Source organism: Typopeltis vanoorti, chromosome 5, assembly GCF_054136105.1.
Source record: "Typopeltis vanoorti isolate ZY-2024b chromosome 5, IOZ_Tvanoo_1.0, whole genome shotgun sequence".
In the NCBI taxonomy this organism is placed as follows: Eukaryota; Metazoa; Arthropoda; class Arachnida; order Uropygi; family Thelyphonidae; genus Typopeltis; species Typopeltis vanoorti.
In genome coordinates this window covers 64651650-64671230 of record NC_143553.1, presented here as the reverse complement: position 1 = coordinate 64671230, position 19581 = coordinate 64651650, and the positions used below count along the sequence as shown (strand labels likewise).

The window sequence follows — 19581 nt, the reverse complement described above, 5'->3', positions numbered from 1 at the left end:
TTTTGAAATCCCATGAAAGAGCAACATAAAACCCGATTTTCCGGGAGAAAAAAAAATCTTTCACCTCACAGTTTTGATTGAAAAGACCTGATAAAGGTTCCTCACCTTATAGACGGGACTTGGTTGGAAAGACCCATTCGAACCTGGATCTTTCCAACCAAGGATTCGTCTATATCAACTGATCTACGGAGGCTCGCTACTATACCGGAGAATTATTATAGAAAACACCCCAAGAGTGATGCATGATTTTTAAGAAGGAACTGACTCAAATCTGCTCGAAGATCTCATTTTTAGATATTTTATTGTTTTCAAAATTGTCATGCAAATGAATCGTCGATTGTTCTTCCATTTACATCTGCGAGCTAATCTAATTTACATCTATCTCGTTCCAGCTATTTTACTTCATTGTCGCTGGCCTGAGTGGGTGACTAAATGGCTGTGTGACTAATACTGCATACTGTTTTGAAATCCCATGAAAGAGCAACATAAAACCCGATTTTCCGGGAGAAAAAAAAATCTTTCACCTCACAGTTTTGATTGAAAAGACCTGATAAAGGTTCCTCACCTTATAGACGGGACTTGGTTGGAAAGACCCATTCGAACCTGGATCTTTCCAACCAAGGATTCGTCTATATCAACTGATCTACGGAGGCTCGCTACTATACCGGAGAATTATTATAGAAAACACCCCAAGAGTGATGCATGATTTTTAAGAAGGAACTGACTCAAATCTGCTCGAAGATCTCATTTTTAGATATTTTATTGTTTTCAAAATTGTCATGCAAATGAATCGTCGATTGTTCTTCCATTTACATCTGCGAGCTAATCTAATTTACATCTATCTCGTTCCAGCTATTTTACTTCATTGTCGCTGGCCTGAGTGGGTGACTAAATGGCTGTGTGACTAATACTGCATACTGTTTTGAAATCCCATGAAAGAGCAACATAAAACCCGATTTTCCGGGAGAAAAAAAAATCTTTCACCTCACAGTTTTGATTGAAAAGACCTGATAAAGGTTCCTCACCTTATAGACGGGACTTGGTTGGAAAGACTCATTCGAACCTGGATCTTTCCAACCAAGGATTCGTCTATATCAACTGATCTACGGAGGCTCGCTACTATACCGGAGAATTATTATAGAACAAATAGCTTTCCTGTTTTCTTCTCTGCCCAATGATTTTCTATGTCTGTAGATATGCGTGTTTACAGAACCGGTTTGCCTGTTTTGAGTAGAGAAAAACCAGAGTTTACAGTCGAAAACCCTCGACTTCCATGTAAGATTGGCTAACTCATTTTCTGATTGAAAAGTTCTTCGCGTCAAAGACGAGTTAGAATCTTTGTACAGGCTAGGTCTTTGTAATGAACGGGTGCCTCCAAAACCAACTGAGCTACAAAGGTTCTAATAAACGAGGCAAAAGTAAAAAAGGATGCGACATTCATAAAAGTATTGTTCCATGGCTGCTTGTAAGTATTATATTGGAGAAATGTTAATAGTAAGCAGCCGCTGGTTTATAAATGCATTAAGAATAATTATTAGGAACATATGATTTCGGTAGTTATTGATAGAGATTAGATGATATCGACTGTTGCAGAGATGATTATTATATGTAGTTAGTAATAATGTTTTACTTATTACGAATTTATACTGTATATTGAATAGTATCTAAATAAGACATCTACAATTTACTTTGAAGAGACCAAAAGCGGGACATTTGTGTCGCGTCCAAATGGCAGTCATGCTTACTGGTCTCCTGCCAAAGCTATTGGCCGTAAGTTTTGTTCAACCCGATTTTCACTTCTTTTGTACTTTTCTGACAGTACTGCATCATTAACTACATGTTTCAGCCAATTTCCTGGCTGCTTAGTTTTCCTCCATTTCTTGCACTGAAAATCTCGGTAAATACCCTCATATCAATCCAAATTTACAATATTCAATCCCTTTCATTTTTTTTCAGAAAAGATCTTTTCTAAACTAGATACCAAAAAATCTTCAGCTTCTGAAGACATTTCTTCAATTACTCTTAAGTTTGTGTTAAGGAGTAAACTCATTTTTCTTGTCTCTTTTCCTCCCCTCTCTACTATCGTATTCCACTGGTATTTTTTCTTAATCTCAGAAATTAACACATATTCAAAGGATTGTTTAAGCAAGGAACAAATCTTTATCACCAAATTACTGGGCAACTGCACTCTTTTCAATTCTTTCTAAAGTAACGAAGAAACCCATTAACACTCATCTTCTACGTTCCCAACTAAACCTCTCAACTAATAAACGATCGCAAGTAGCCATTTCCCCATTGCCATCCAGCAGGGGATCTTTTTGCTTATATTACCCACCCTTTCGACAAATGTGATGGAAATGTTTGGAAAAATCCAAATGACTCTTTTCTAAGGCATTTCATGGTCAAACCACGACTTTGCAATGAATGTTAATGCAGCCACAGATCTCTTAAACGCCCACTCTTCCTTCCAATGATCCTCTCCAGTTGAACTGCATATCTCACTATTCCAAAACTCTGTTTTGCTGATGACAGTAGATTGCACTCTTCTTTTTTATTCGAGAAACTTTGCATTAAACATTTTAAGCAAAACTTCTCGGCTCTGTTTTACGCTTACGCGTAGATTCGTATCCTTACCACGCAGATTTTGAAACCAAATTCGAAAGGATAGGATAATTAATCTTAATTGCTGTAGTGTCCTGTGTTTGTATATCGATGTTCTGTGAGATTAAAAAACCGACTTTCATGCAGAAAAATCTTGTTACTTCCTTATGAAACCGGATAATTCATCTTCAGATGAAAAGTCGTGATAAAGGCTCTTCCTTCTATTCTGGATTCGAACCCAATTCTTTTCAGTCAAAGGGCATCGTCAGAACTGACTGAGCTGCGGAAGCAACCTACTTCTATCCCTCGAAATTCTGATATGAAACTCTTCAATGCCATTCTGACATTCATTACAACTCCATTGTTTAATTTCTTGCGAAAAGAACCGTTTTCTCCAAAGATTTCTTTTGATAACACCAAAATGTGAAAAGATGAAATTTCTTTTCTTGTAATAACTCTTATCCCCCCAAAACCTAGTTTGGATATAATATATCATAAATATTTGTTTCTTCAGAATTGTAGTAGGTTTCTTCTCTGTAGCTCTAGGCGTTACTTTACCTTTTGAAAAACTATAATCTCCATATAAATCACAACTCCAACCATTGAATGCTGTTCTCACATTTGGGATGGTGTCACAAAATGCTTCATAAAATCCTCCACCTGGCATAGAAGAAAAAACGAAGCTGATTATTGATCTATCTCACAAATTAACCACTTTCATGCAGATTCACTTTCTGCTGTCTGTATTATTTATTTATTTTTTATAAGTGTTTCCATGATCACTTATTCTTTAGCACTGGCATCAGTAATTTCTCTTCAGATTATAAATCTCTTTCTCTCTCTCTCTCTCTCTCCTGAAAAAGCTTTGATTAATTGATAGCTTGAGCTCTCTATCAGTGGGATAAGAGACAGATCCACCAATCTATCTTCAGAAAGTTAGATACTACCGAAGGAGTTACTTTAGCAGTAGTGGGAATTGTTCTCATAGACATCCCTGGGTCCTCTCATGGTGAAGTTGTCTTCAGTTGTATTTGATCATAGATGATTTAATGGTTTGAAGTTGTACTTGAATGGCTTATGCAAACGTAAATATGCACAAGACAAATAAACGTGCCATGTAGAGATAATAAAATGGATGAAGAGATAATAATAAAAATATTAAAAATAAATAAGTAATACGAAAATTAATAATGAAAAAGATGCAATAAAAGTTATAAAATGAGAGAAATAGAAGGAAGATAGGTTAAGCTATGAATGTGAATTTTCCCACGGCAATCAGCCATGCTATTAAGAAGTAGGGATGGGATGGGGAGAATCCAAATTATGAAAATGTTTCGTCGGCCCACTATAGTGACAACATACAGATCTACCATTGTGTGTGTGTGTGTGTGTGTGTGTGTGTGTGTGTGTGTGTGTGTGTGTGTGTGTGTGTGTGTGTGTGTGTGTGTGTGTGTGTGTGTGTGTGTGTGTGCGCGTGTGTGTGTGTGTTAAAGCCAAAATTAATGCCGCATGTGGGCGCCACACAACACACGGGTCAACAGGTAGGATCAAGAGGAAAAGTAATATGCTGATATTCTTTTTCAGGAGTTGGAGATTGTTAGTCCTTGGGGAATACTTCATGAAGAGGGCTATATTAGAGAAAATGAAACGAATGATGAAGAGAGTAATAGTTTCGGCGGTTCAGTAAGTAATTAAGCTATAAATAGATATTGGACAGCTGTTCGCTTATTGTAAGTTTAGAAGAAATGGGGGATAAGTGGAAATATCTGTAGAAAATACATAAAGGCAGAAATAAAAATAAAAAGTAAGACTTGAATGCGAAAAGATGTTTTTTTAAGAGGATAATGCTACAGAAGTCATGTATTCCCACCAAGAAAGGAACGCCAATATTGGTAAGAAAAACTAAAGAGAGAGAGAGAGAGAGAGAGAGAGAGAGAACATCCTCCACTATTACAAGTAGTAAACAGCATGGAAAAAAATGGCAGTCCAGTTACAAAAAGTAAATGGCAGACCATAAGATCGTAATTTGTTGAGAAGTCCTAAGTGCAGTGGCATAAGCTTCTCCTTTAACATGGCATATGTGCAGAGGAGGCCAATAACTGTGTATTTTCTCTGGCTATTTGAACAGCAAGCACGTTTACTTTCTGAATGATCCCCCCCCCCCCACACACACACGAGGGAAGTTTCGAAAATAATATTTCCATTGTGATAATAACCATGCAAAAGAAATATAAAAGATGAAATAAAAATAATAGTTTGCAATCTCTACTTCATCTCTCTCTCTCTCCTTTTTCAGTATATTTCTCCAAGTTTTTCAAAGCCATTATAACAAATATCTTCTAGTTGTTAACTATTTTTTCAGATCTGCTTTGGCCTGTCTGTCGTTTTCAAAATTGATACCTTTCGGATGTGTCTTTAATTTAATTGAGGAATAACTAAAAGTCCGATAGCGCTAACTCCTGGCGGATATTTCACATTCTGAAATAATGTTCTTCAATAGTCGTTGAAGTCATCTTCGTTTTCTTCAACTTCGTTAAAAGCCTTCGACAGCTATCATAGCCGAAAGTAACCTGAAGAGTTGTACTACGATGATTTGAAAAACTTGTTACATAGTGGGGAGATTATATTGAGGAACAGTGTATAAAAATAAAATAGAGACATCAAATTATCTTTTGTCTACTGAATATATGGGATTCGCATTGCACCACAATCACTTCTAAAACACCCAGTTCTTCATATTTTCCTCCTGTTTCGTTTTCATAAATTTTCACATTCATGGTCCAATTTATTTTCACACTAAGCAAAAGAGAAGGGACTATCCCAACAATTTAGGCAAACTACTGCGAACATCAAGATCTCTATGTTAAAGAGAACTGGACAATCTGACGAACTCCGCTACGCATGAAAGCAGAAGCATCATTCTTAGCTTCAGCCAATAAACCAGATTTGTTTATATGAATCAAGAGGTACGATCCTGCAAATATTCTTCAAGAGCTACACAGGCCTTGTTTTAAAATTGCATTGAAAGATAGACTCTACTGTGGAAATGGTATTTGCATCCACAGCGCTTCCCCTTCCGAAGAAAGACTTATAAATTCAATTCTAGTCACCGACTAGAGTTTTTTAAAATCTTTCTTCTACCGGTTCCCGAGTTAGTTGATCTCTGGTACTGGCAAGTAAGGTATTCATCAGGAAATTCGAGTTTTTAGTCCGGCAAATCAAGAAACCTTAGAACTCGACCTTAGAACTCACACTATTTTCGATAATAATATATAGTATTAGGACCGCGAGATGGCGTTAGTTGTCTAATGGTGATTGACTGCCCACCAGTCTTCAAAAGTTACTTAGTTACTAAGCCTATCCTACTTCCTTTGGAGAATAAAAGGCGTTAGAGGACTTATTTTGTTTTTATTTATTTTGGTTTATAACAGAATTTTAAGCACAACTCAATGTCACCATTATTAGTTAAAATTAGAAATCTTCGTTAAATCTGCAGTCTAAAGAATTGTTGAGAAACAGTATTTATTTTCAACATTTCACAGAAAATTACATTGCTGTGAAATGTTGAAATTCGATATCCGTATCAAAAATGAAGATGGCGCATACTTTTCTTGAAGAAATCAGAAATGTTCTTCATTTGGCTTTAATTAATTTATAAACCAAAGGAGAGAAGATTCAAAATACTTTATTTTTGCACATATAGGTGAGGCGAGTTAATATAAAACGATGGGTGATTGAAGTGCTCGTTTCCTCAACTCGTTGGTATTTGAGGTATTTTTATTGCATGGGTTCTGCCATATTCGAGCATATAGGTCAATAGGGTTTCAAGACGGATGGAGAGAGAGAGACGAGACCCAAGTATGAAAAGCGGGCGAAAACTCAAGAATGGCGATCGATAAATCGTTTTGTTGTGGATGTCAGAAGCGAGGCGTGTTTTCATCTCAGGTTACGACAGGTGATTAGATACGACTGTTCAACACTTTAGAAGGGTTGTATGTCGTGAAATTTCACCAGAGGTGAGTGAGTGAGTGAGTGACTGAAGAGAACTTATGCTGCACTTAAGAAATATACTTCAGCAGAATATTCAATTGTTTTGAGTGGAAATGTGAACAATTTTCATTAACGTCATTTGAATGGCCGTGAAAACATTATGCAGATGTTCATGATATAAAGTAGAAATGCGAGAAGCCAGTTTTAGTATTCAAATTAGATTTAGTATTAGTATTGATGATTTAGTATTGATTGATTATATATATATATATATATATATATATTAAAAGCTGTTTCTTTGTGCTTATTCAAGAGGTAGTAACGATGGCACATCATATCGTTTCCCCCCACTTTCCGCATAGTTTCAATAGGATACAGTATATGCCCCTTTAACTTCAAGAAAATAATTTTATATTAAACTGGGGTCTCACATAAAACTTTTCTAAAGCATTAGACAAAAAAGTGTTATTCATTTGAAGTCAGTTTTTGTTTAATTCTCTAAAGATAGCACCAAGATGTCATTGAAAAATTCTTTCAATTTTATTGGATAATAATAGGAAAAGTAGAATTCTCATACAATTTGCTACTACTTTTTGGTTTCTTCAAAAGAAATAAAACACGCAACATTTAAATGTACAGTATGTGCATATTTTACTTATTTTGGAATTCTAGTATTTATTATGCATGTTTACATATCTTCGCTGTTTGCATTCATTTTACAAAATCTACAAAATACATATATGTTTAAAAAGTTCCATTTGTAAATTCTACTCTCGAAAATACATTGAATCTGCTTGTACATGATAATTCATTTCATTATCTTGGTTTACTGATGCTGATAATAATGATTCCTTGTCAAGTTTTAGGTTGCCTGAAAGTAGTTTTGACCTCTTTGACCACATTCTTTGGGTACACCACATGCAACTTCTTCGCAACATGTCATCTTTGAATCATATCCTATAATAATCATCACACTATAATGAGGCAGCCAAAATTTTAACTGAGCTTCTTATTTATTTAAAAGAAAAACTAGCAAAAAAACAACAACAGATCTTATCATTTGTGCTTTATCTCCAACAGAAAACGTCCTGAATAGAAAGAAGTTCATTTTAACAAAGCATCTGCTCCATTCAGAAAATTAGTCATGGAATATTAGAACTCCTCCTGCCTCGATTTCATCATTCCATTTTGATCCAACAGGATAAAGAGATTACACACATCTAAAAGCGTTCAGATCTTTTGAGTTTCATGTAAACACATTTGTGCTATTAATTAACATGATTAAGTATCTAAATTTTATATAATTAAATTTTATATCATCAAGCCGTTACATTCTTAACAATCGATTAACACATCTTAAGTCACTGAACCGACTGTTTAAGTCGGGTCAGTGACTTAAGATGTGTTAATCGATTATACAAGAGTGTAAAACGTGAACATGAACTTTGAAAACGTAAAATATTTTACAGTTATCTTACGTATGTAAAGGTTTCAAATAAAAATTCATCACTTAATTAATGGAAGGAATATGTACTTCCTATACTATGCAGTAAAATTCACTCGAGAGAAAGCTGATGCTACATTCAGCTGTGGTTGTTAATGCGTTATATACCCACTAGGTGGCCAAGGTATCATCTTACGTAGCGGAAATTTTAGACAATGCAATTCAGTTATGGTTCCTAAAGGGCAGACGAGTATTATGTTAATCGTTGTATGAAATCAAGAAAAGATAGAACAAAACCTTTCCCACTATCCTCCTTTACGTGATGCAGACACTCTTGTTTTATTGTTATTTCTGTGACCTTTTGTCTCGTGTTGTGTAATTTACTCAAAGATGAACTGACATAGGTAACCAGGCATAGCTGCTCGAATAACCTACACAATATGAGACTTTTGAGGAGGAATTTTCATGTAGATATTTATGAAGTTTTTCCTTCTGTTAATGAATATATTGCATTTAGAAAAAAATGCAGTTTTATGATGCTACAATCTTTTTAGGGCAATTAAAAAAAAAGAATGACTGATAAAAAATCTATAATAAATATGAACCTTTAAAGAAAATGTCTTTGATATTTTCTTTACCCCCCGACAGAATTTCCACTATTTATTCATCTGCTTCTGAAATGTTACGATACTTCCTTAAAATATGTAGTGGTAGTACAAATATTAAAGTTATCAGTGCATCAAATACTCTGATGAGATGATTTATATGGTCCTAATAAACAGGTATTATTATTATTAGCACATTGCTTATAAAAAATAACTTGTAGTATACACATTTGTCCGATCCCTAAAAGAACTACTTTATCATTTTTATTTCAAAAGCAGTTCGTATTTTTTTTTAATAAAGTAGACAAATCAAATGAATATAATTCAAGAGGGTAATATTAAATTATTACAACGTATAAACTTTATTTAAAAATTATGAAGAAAAGATGCCATTGTACCTTACCTTATGCATACCACCAGAAAACTTTTTTCTGGTGGAAATGCGAAAAATGACAAGTCAAGGAGCAGAAAACGATTCTTTCTAGTAATATACATGTTTAAGTAATTTAAAGTAACACTCAAATGCCAAATATATTAAGGACATCTCGTTCCTAAATGGGATCTGCCAGTAACACGCGATAGGTAAGACATAGGAGGTCACAGTAGGTACAAATAGGCAGTGGTAGTATCTGCGTTCAAGTGTAGATAATAGTAGAAAAAAGGTTGAGAGCGATTTCAAAAGGAAACTTTTTGAATGGTCACCTGCAAAAGACCTGGATATATGGTGCGATAAACGTAACAGACAGACGAAATAACAACAGGGTTATAAAGTCCAATAGATTTTCTATATTTGGTCAAAAGACTGAGTGATACAACCACTGATGGAGAGAGAGAGTATGAACTCATCATAAACCTACACTCTCAGTTGGAGTATCACAGAAGACAACCATTGAGAGTCCCACATAAGCCAACAAAACTCTTGTTTTCGTGAAGTATCTTCGGCTACAGTAGTCACAGAAATATTTCAAAACGGGGGACCGGAGATGATCACATAAACGAATGAGCCCATCAACTCTTCATTGCACATGAAATAATGTTTAATAAATTATTTTATTAATGAATGCGTCTGGGCGGTTAGCCTAGTGGCTGTGCGCTTCGCAACCATTTGCCTGGGGAAGGAGTGTCCTAGGTTCGATTCCCGTCGGTGACGTGAGGAGCTGAAGGATCTTCCTCAGCCATAGCCAAGTTAGCCGGTCTTGGGCGTGGACAGTAGGGTTTTCCCCAGTTATTCTGGGGGTTTTTCATCTCGCAAAGCAGGCAAACCGGCCTTGGGAACTCAACACTACAGGACATAGGATACACCGGGGCGTAGGGCTGACCACCTTATCCTGTGAACGGTTCCGATAATTAACAAACCCTCGACACCGCAAGGTAAAAGAGGGTAAAATGAAGATGAGATGAGATTAATGAATTCCAGTGTTTTGGTTCTGTTATTCCATTTAGATATCCCCTTGAAATATAAATCAACCTAGGTCACAAAATTCAGAATATCATTGCCTTACACTAACAATTATATCTGGTTTTCCTATCCAAACTTCAATAGCGATGGGCATAGGTTATGCCCTCCCCTCCCCCTGATTTATTCCTACAGTTAACTGTGCTGTTCACTCCTCCCTACCACAGACATAGCGTATCTTCATGCCCTGACCTCTGTAGAGTGCTGTTCAGTACTGCTATAACGGCAGTCTCCGACAAGTTCTACCGATTATTTCTGCACACCGCTTAGTCGCTATAAGAAGCCTCGCGTTGATTACTGGTGTTCGGAAAAACCAGGACAACGGAGGATATGGTTGCTATGGTAACATTTCAAGAAGTCACTAAACTGCGGAAGAGGGGGTTCTCGACTAATGGTCGTAGAAACGACGCCACACCTTAGAAAGGTTTTTAGTGCTAATAGCAGTGCGTTTAAAAGCTTTTCCTTTAACAAGCGAGCCATGGATAACTATTTTACTATTTATAGATTAAATTAAATGATTCGATTATTTCCAGAAAGTAGAATGATAAAATAGGTAAATATTATATATTTTCTCATCGTTATCTCGTAACTAACTTCCCCAAAGCAGTAAGGTTTTAGAGATGTAGCTAGTGCTAACTGCTATTTTTACTCATTTGTTTTATTTATTAAAGGTAAATTGCTTCCTTAAAGACAAATAAGCTAGTAAAATACATTATAGAAGTTTTTACGTTAACTTTTCCATCCAATGCTAACTATTCTCTTTAACGTCTCACTGGTATATAAGTGGTTAATTTCATGGTTTCTAAATAGGAAAGCATGCCGATTCATTTCTTTTTACATTCTTTTTATATAAGTAAGAGCTAAACATTTTAACTCCAGCTATATTAACAGAATATGACCGGAGTTCTTTCAGTGGACTTCGAACCATCTTACAAAGTTATTTCCAGATACAATGCCTTAACTTTAAACGTGAATCAGAAATCACGATCTGCATAATCTAATCTTTATATTAAGCCTTCAAATGTAGCTTTACATACTTCGATTATAATATTTCACGCGTTTAACTTCTCATATACCAATTACCACGGAGGAGTAAAATTCCATGATCGTATGGTTTCTGATTTCTCTCTTGTTGCGTATCATCGTACTTTTGTGTTGACCTTCGCTCAGTTAGGCATCAGTAATAGCCACATTTTTGTTCTTGGGTTCATTTATCATTTCTTTTTTTTTTTTTTTTTTTTTTTTTAATATTTGATTATATTGCAGTATGAACAGGTTTTGTTCTAGGAGATTGCAGACGCTATATAATGCAAATAAATAACACACATAAATAAATTACACATACACGTATATATAAAAGAACAAGCAATTCATCATCATCAGTTTCCTGATATGTATCCTCAAGTGGTGTACTGAGAATAAGCTCTTGTGTACTAATAATCCAACAGTTCTATGAAGCGTATCATTATTACTACTATTTTAATATAGAGTATTGTTTAACATGTTTTTTTCATATGATAGGAAAACGACAAGATTTTATAAATAGTGACACATTTGTCACCATTAAGGGCACCATGTCCTTTGAATTTTGGTACCCGATTAGAGCTAACAATTCTCGATGGAGCTATTAAGGCCCTGCCTCTGGAACTTTGATATTTCTCCCTCCGTTTGCATAATATTCGCGAGTGTCACTCTTATTATTACATCATATCTCCTGATTTAATTTCGCTCATCACCGAAGCGTGGCAATAACATTCGCAAACTGCAGTTTCGTAAACGTTTTGTTTCGTATCGGTTTTTGGATTCCATAAATGTGCTGCTGTTATCATGCCCAGCTCGACCGCTATAGCCTATTTTTAGTGAATGCTTATTTTCATATAACAAAATAATAAAACGATATATATTAGTATAATATCAGATAATTAAGTACTTACGTGATTACAACAACCTGCTATTATAATAAAAGGAATCATAATTTACACTAAAAGCAATAGGTTTCATACCTATAATGCTTATCAATTATTCACTGAGTAACGAATCACAATCACTGAGTAACAAGTAACGAATTATTAAATTAAAATTTCATCTTCTAACCTCAAGAAATTCTTTCCACTGACAATGGCGTTCATATTTTTGCAGTATCTTCAAGTTATTTTAGTTACAGTATTTCATAAGCTGAAGCATAATGTATTGTTATATCTTGGTTCTTATTCGCTTCACTCATTACCCCATTCTTTTCTCTGGCAATACAGTAATATGATCTCCTCTGAAGGCGTAACTTTTAAACGGAAAATTTTGAATTTTCCAAATTGTATTTTGATTGCTAACCAAGTATTTAAAAAAGAGCAGTAGTTATTTTTTTAATGTTCTAGAACACCTTTTGACATTTTTTAAAAAAAAATTAGTATTATTACGTTTCCTGATAGTGTTTTTATATAATATTAATACACTCGGTGACCGAAATATTAGAGACATTCCCAAGCCAAATTAAGATTTCATGTAACACATGAGGCAAGTGATTAACACCACGTAGACGGTAGGTTGCCTTTAGGAGACAGGATTACGTTCTTGTGTGTTCTCATGACTTCACATGATAGTGCAAACAAATGGGCCAGCAAGATTATCTTCGGAAATGCTGTCCAGGTGGCCATCCTAGCAGGGCAACAATTCCGAAATGTGTGATAAACAGAAATCATTAAGTAAGTGTTGTGCGTATACGGCTGAAACAACTAATCGACAAAAGAGGTAGACTAAAGATAGACAGAATCCTAATGTTCAACAGATGTCGCAAAGCTTTAGCCAGCTGGTATCATTATTATATTTTTTTTTTTGAGGGGGGGGGATTATGATATGCGTAAAATGAGATAAAAATTGCTCCGAATTCTAGTCTACGTTGCAAAGAACTTCAATTTCTGGATATAATAAATTTATGCTTTCATTTTATATCAATCATCTTGGAGAATCCTGTTTCAAATTAGTTCATCTATTTGCTATTGTATTTACATTAGTCTGTTGTAGTGGGACACCCTCTAAACTTGTGAATTTAAAAAGCCTACTATTTGTGAAAATTACATAATACAGATATGTAATTGCCTACTGGGTATATGATGGCCGCATGGTTAGCGTAGTCTCTTTCCAACAACAGGCTGTGGATTCGAATCCGACTGTAAACATGTATGTTTGGGATTGTCTTTAGATCTTCAAAATGGCCAGTGTGAGACCAACCTTCCACTCAGTGGAAGACTGAAGTGGCTTAAAAAAGTTCAGTGTTTGGTGTCTAGAACAGGGTTTCCGGACTATGCAAAAAATAAAGAAAATACAAAAAACATATATAATTAATAAAAATAGAATAAATAAAAATATATATAGAATAGAAAAAATATAATAAAAATAGAAGAATAAAAATCTTTATCCAATTTCGTGAGTGGAAATCGCATAAAAATAAATATAAACATTTGGAAACGCTTGTACAAAGGTAATCGACAAAGCTTATTGCTTTAGGATCCGAACAGTTTTCAGTCATCGAAGTTCGTTTGCAATTTCATTATAATGATTGCTTGTTTTTATGATATTATAAAGAACAAACTGGTTTTAGCATACAGAAGTACCTCCACGAAGTCTGTAAATCTATTGGGGAGTCAACTTCTTTTTTTTTTCTTCCACTTCTTTAAGTTTAAGGCTAAAGTTAAGCTGGCGATTTCCATATTAAATAAAGAATTTACATAAATCACCAGAAATAAAATTATATATTTATGGCGTAAAAAGATCATTTTATTAATTAAAAAGTGAAATGTTAACTTATTCTAGACATAAGTATTTATTAAATATTTCATTCACATAATATTGATGGACGAACTGAACTTCATTCAATCAGGTCTTCTGACTTTTGTCAACTGCTGGGATGTGAAGTGGTCGACCTGGGTTCAGGATATCTTTACGTATGGAAAGCTATTGGCTTTGGCTACTATAATTATCACTGGCATAGTGCAGCTAGGATTTGGTGAGTATTTTATTCGTTTAAACTTCACCTTTTTTCACTCTAATTTCGCTAGTGATTTGAGAATTATTATACAGCAGTTTGTAAGTGAATCCTACCACGAAAGATTGTAAACCAATCGTGCATTATTGCCATGGGTGGATCTGATTTGATCCTCAATCCACCCATGGCCCTAATGCCAGCTTATTTGTCATATATATTGTATCACAATCAACTTATAAATTTATTATAACTACATTATAAAATAAAAACTATGAATTTGAAGGCATTGTTCTTTCTTAGGAGACATCACTGGGAAAATAATCCTAAGAAGGGTTCTTAAAAAAAAAGCATGCATTCAACTTTGTAACATTAATATCGATTTTTTCAAAATCATTTTGGATGGAAAATAAAATATAAATGTATTTTGTTGTATCATCAATACTTAACGTGGTGTGCATGCTTGATATATTGAGTGTAAGGATGTTATATTATAGAATTCCATTGTTGTTCTTCTTAAATTGTAAATTGTTTTCTTATGAAACTAAAATTAGGCACATGGTTTCGCTAAATTGCGATTAGATTCTCTCTAAAATAATCCGATAAATGACAACTCTTAGAAAGAGAGAGAGCGAGAGCTGTCAATTTTGTTATCTTATAGACAACAGAACAGTAGAGTTAGTTAAAAAAAAAAAACTAACTCTACCGTTTAGTAGACTGCTCTCTTGTCTGAAAACTTTCCCAAAGTTAATTATTTGTTTTACTCCTGATGTCTTCAACTACACGATGGTTGAAGACACGTCGCGGCTGTTTTCATTTATACCGCCAGCTTCCTGAAAGTTGAGCTATAAATAAGCTACTTAATTGGCAACGGGAAACACCTACTCATGACGTCATTAAGCCCACTTCACTGATGTCCACTTCCTGATGAATCATATGAGGTCTAAGAGCATCAGCGCGTCTATTACGACTCTAAATTACAACTATTGGTGTCAGGCGAATCAATTCACGCTAGCAGTTCCAGTACGTCAGCAAAACCAGATCTGGAAAATAAGAACTAATTCATTACGTCATTTACCCCTTGAAAGCTACTTATCTGTTACGAACAAGAGTCATGCAGAGAAGAGAGATCGTTCCTAAAACAAAGCACATTTAGTTTACAAAATGAAGATCAAAATGTTTCAAAGAACTTTTTTTTTTTTAAAAAAAAAACGTATTTAATATGAAATTGTTTAAATACTTTATCTTAGAAGAATAAATAAGTTATGTAAATTTTTATAAGTTTTATGCAACTTATATTGAAGCAGCTGAGTGCATACTCTTTGTAATTGCACTGTATTATTTAAAAATTAAACGAACTATTTTTTTTTTAAGTTTAAGTGCTTTTATTGATACAACATTTTATTGTTGGCCCATGCACCAATATTCAGTATCGACAAATGCACTTTGATTGAAAACACCTATGTCCCTTCTGCATTGAGAAGAATCTTTGTAAGGGCTTTTCAACAAAAGAGGATCGATTCACCGTTGATGGATTTCCAAATTTTCCAGAAAACAATCGATGAATCATCATTTAAAGCCTCATATAGTTACTTCTGTTGTAATTCCAAATAATAATAATAATAATTCGTTCTTCTGTTACTTAAAAACATATCTAATAGTTGTTTTTTGTAAATGGTATTTTAAAATTTCTGTTACGGCTTAATACCCTTAGGCTGTATCAATCATACCAGATACAAAAGCTGGGTAGGTCAAAGAAAGCCTGAAACCATCTCATGTACAGTGGAATTTTTATAGGCATTTTAAGGCAATAAGTTACTGATGTTGGACACAGATAGAAAGGTCTTTATTGTAAAAATAACCTGAGAACACACATGTCTTAACTGCCTTAGACATAATGCTAAATAATCCCCAACAGTTTCAGCAGGGTAGACGTCGAATGTCTCTTGCAATATTAAGCTTTTAGGTTTTGCCAATGCCACGCAGTTTTCTTTCTTTTTCATATTTTCCCAAAAAAAAATGTTGGAGTTAAAGTAGTTTGCTGACTATCACTGAAACTTAATCAACATTCAAAGGCGGAGTCTGACTGTCGGCAATGCGGCACTTAGAGAGGTTATGCTAAAAGATCCGTTATAAAGTACACTGTAAATGTCGTAGAGTCACTAATATAGAACTAGTCTTAAAACATCAAGTCAGGGGAGAAATAAAACCGTAAGATATGAGTATTTAATATATTATTGTTTGTTCTCTAATTAAGAATCGCTGTAATACCTTTATTCGTTATTTAAATATCTTCCATATTTCATATATAAGGAGAAGATTATTTCAAAAATATGAAATTTCCATAAATCATTAGCCCAAATGATCAAAATCGGGATAATCAGGAATCTTCCGGAGTAAGTATGGAAAAACGGAACAACCCTTACGATAGCCAACGAGACTATTATAATGCTGTTAATGACATTATGAATTGCAAGAATTTATAAATGTTGTATTCAAGATAGAAATAGCACCTTTCTTTTAATAATATAATATGACTTGCCTTATTTTTTTATCTAAAGTTTATAAAATCATGTTCATAATGAAAACCTAGTCAGTTTTTATTTCATGTTAATCATCCTTTTTTCGTCTTTTGATCCTGAGCACTCAGTATCAGAAGGACGTAAAATTCACAAATCTATTTTAATATATGAGAAATTGGAGCATAGGCCGCTTTGTTCCAGTTTAATCATTTAAGTTTTCTTATCTTCAATATGAGTTACAAACAGGAAATCGCACGAAATTGTTTTTAACTTCAAAATATGAATATAATTGTGAACAAAAAGGAGAATCTATATAAAGAACGAATGAAAAAATCACAAATAAAAATCCAGTTACTCAGTTCATAAACAATGATATTAAAAATACTTTCCTCTTTAGATAAATTTCTCAAGAATTTTGAATCAAGTTTTTAAAAACTCGAGTATCACCGAAAGATTTTTTTTGATCCCATTTAATCAGCTTATTAATTTATGAGATGTTGCCTTCCTGGAATCTTTTGGAGAATTTCTCATTCTTATGAACTGCAAAGGATGAGTTTACCATTACTCTGTTTGTTTAGTTCTTAGTTTTATAAGACACGTTTAAAATTGATCTCCTTCCGCCTTTCCAGCAGTCACGTTTAAATGCTATTTTTGTGATAAAATTTTGTAGTGAGAAACTAGAGACAATCGAATATTTTGGTGCAGACTGTTGGCTTCGGTTCAACCCAGACAGCAAATGGAGTTCATCGATCTGCGGATCATACATTGCGTGCTCGCTTCACAAAGAGTATCTTGCTTATTTTGGTGAACTGCAAAATATTTTATATGAGCAAAAATCTCTAGGAAGAAAATTATTCTGCTACCAAGAGCTCTCAGGAGCCAGGTGTTTGAGGTCTGTGACGACACAATGTCTGTGATATGCTCTTAAGTTTTTTTTTTTTTACTCTTTAGAGATGAAAATAATTATAAACGATGTTGCTTATCTTTACTATTTAGAAAACAATCATGCAAATTTCTAATGTACAGAAATCGTTTAATGTTTATCCGAGTTCTTATAAGGCTTGAACATTAACCAAATTATTTTTATCCATCGACCAGCAATACTATCTTATTCCATTGCATATTATATATGTGTCCTGTTTACCATTAAGTATATTTGTAATAGAGAGGCCTTTATGTACAACTGCAGTATTTGAATGACATATTCATTGATTTTTCACTTTCTTTCTCTTCATCAAGAAATCTCTAGTGCTCGTGGCATATTAACAGATGCGTCAAATACTCCAAATCTATAGGACTTTTACGAGAGACAATAATTATTAATATTTAAAAAAATAATCTAGAATATAATACAGAACAAAAATATGATAACTTCACATAAAATGGTAAACTATGCTTTGTTTACATTTCTTCTTAAAATTTGCCGTCAACAACTTTAAATCACAGTAATCGTTTGTAGCCAGTTGTACAGCTGTTTACTTTTGTATAAATGCGCGTAGAACCATATTCTAATAAGAAAAATAATAAAATAAGTAGACTAATTCAAATGATACAAGAACATTGTTAAGTGTAGATCAATATTCAGACCAATAATAGCACATCAATATGTAAACGTGGACGTTCCTTCAAGTGGGTAATTTATTGGTTTGGCCTACATATTTTTACTGCTTTTTTCAAGTGAATTGTTAAATATATAACTAAACCGCTACCTTGAGGTTTTTGTCATATATTTAACACGCGTTTCATTCAGTACCTGACGCAATTTTACAGATGCGGTTCTTATCAAAGCAATTTCATCTATCAAGTGCACCGGATGACATATCATGGCGTTACTATGGTTACAGATAATGACGCAATACCAATGACGATTCGATTCCCAAACTTGGCTGTTTGCCAATGTAAGTTGTAAATTTAACTTTTAATATAAGGGAGTAGATTTCTCTTTTCACACATCAAAATGAATATTTACTGCAGAGTCGTTTAAATGATTATTATTTAAATCATGAGGAAAGTTAAAAATACATTTTGATTTACTATGTGTTTGAAATGATGCACTGCGTTTTACTTGATAATGACCTCTAAGATATTTCTAATTGTTTAGAACTTGATTATTATTTAAATTTTTGGCAAACGTATAATTCTATATCGTACCACGTGTTTACTGTAAAAACAGTCGTTTTCTGCTGACCTTAGAGAGTGTACTGTTGCTTTGAATACAATTCATTGGTTACATAAATGAATTATTTTTCATAACTGTTAGAAGAAACCATATATATATATATATATATATATATATATTTTGTATCGATTTTTCTGAGTGAGGGCATTTAAAACAGGTTTATTCTGCCAGGAAAACTCTACTTAGCTGAAATAGTGTCGTTAAAAATATAGAAATCACGTTTTCAACTGTGCAACATTCTTGTTTTCCAGTATAGCTGCACTAATGAATCCATATTTCCATTTAACTGCTTTACATGTCGTCAAAATTTGACATTTTAACAACATTCATACAGAGCGCATACATACAGCATTACCCACTTATTCAACATCATGATTGTCACATAAATGCTTTAGTTCATGGTGGGGAGGGGATTTTATTCACTCTAAACTATTTGCGCAATTACTTTCACTTGTTAAAACAAGAAGGCAGATGGACATACTCTGCATAAAGTTTTGTTTTTCCCTTCGTAATATCCTTTCTACTTTATTATAGTATTTTTCTGCAATCAGTTGACATCACTGTCATGATCCTTTTAGCTTAAACAGTTTTCCACTTGAATGAGTCGACTGCAACCTTGCAATATATCTGTCACAATTGCCTTGCCCAATCATTGGTTTGGCAAGGCAGTGTGACATTTGTATTTCTTTTATTGCGTTCATAGTTCTTTCTGTACTGGATGAGGAAGCAATCAACCAGAGGGTTAAAAGAAAAAAAAAAGAAAAAAAAATATGCCATCACTATCACCAGTTGACATAATTTCTGGTTG

The 19581-nt window shown here is 33.9% G+C and overlaps 1 protein-coding gene across 1 annotated transcript in view; it reads left to right on the top strand.

Moving 5' to 3' along the window:
- LOC150106479 (Y+L amino acid transporter 2-like) overlaps positions 1-19581 on the top strand; it is a 66616-nt gene that overhangs the window by 7964 nt on the left and 39071 nt on the right. Inside the window, exon 2 of the mRNA XM_090393146.1 lies at positions 13971-14096. Within this exon, the coding sequence (XP_090249272.1) occupies positions 13971-14096 (126 nt within the window). The remainder of the gene's footprint in view (positions 1-13970; positions 14097-19581) is intronic.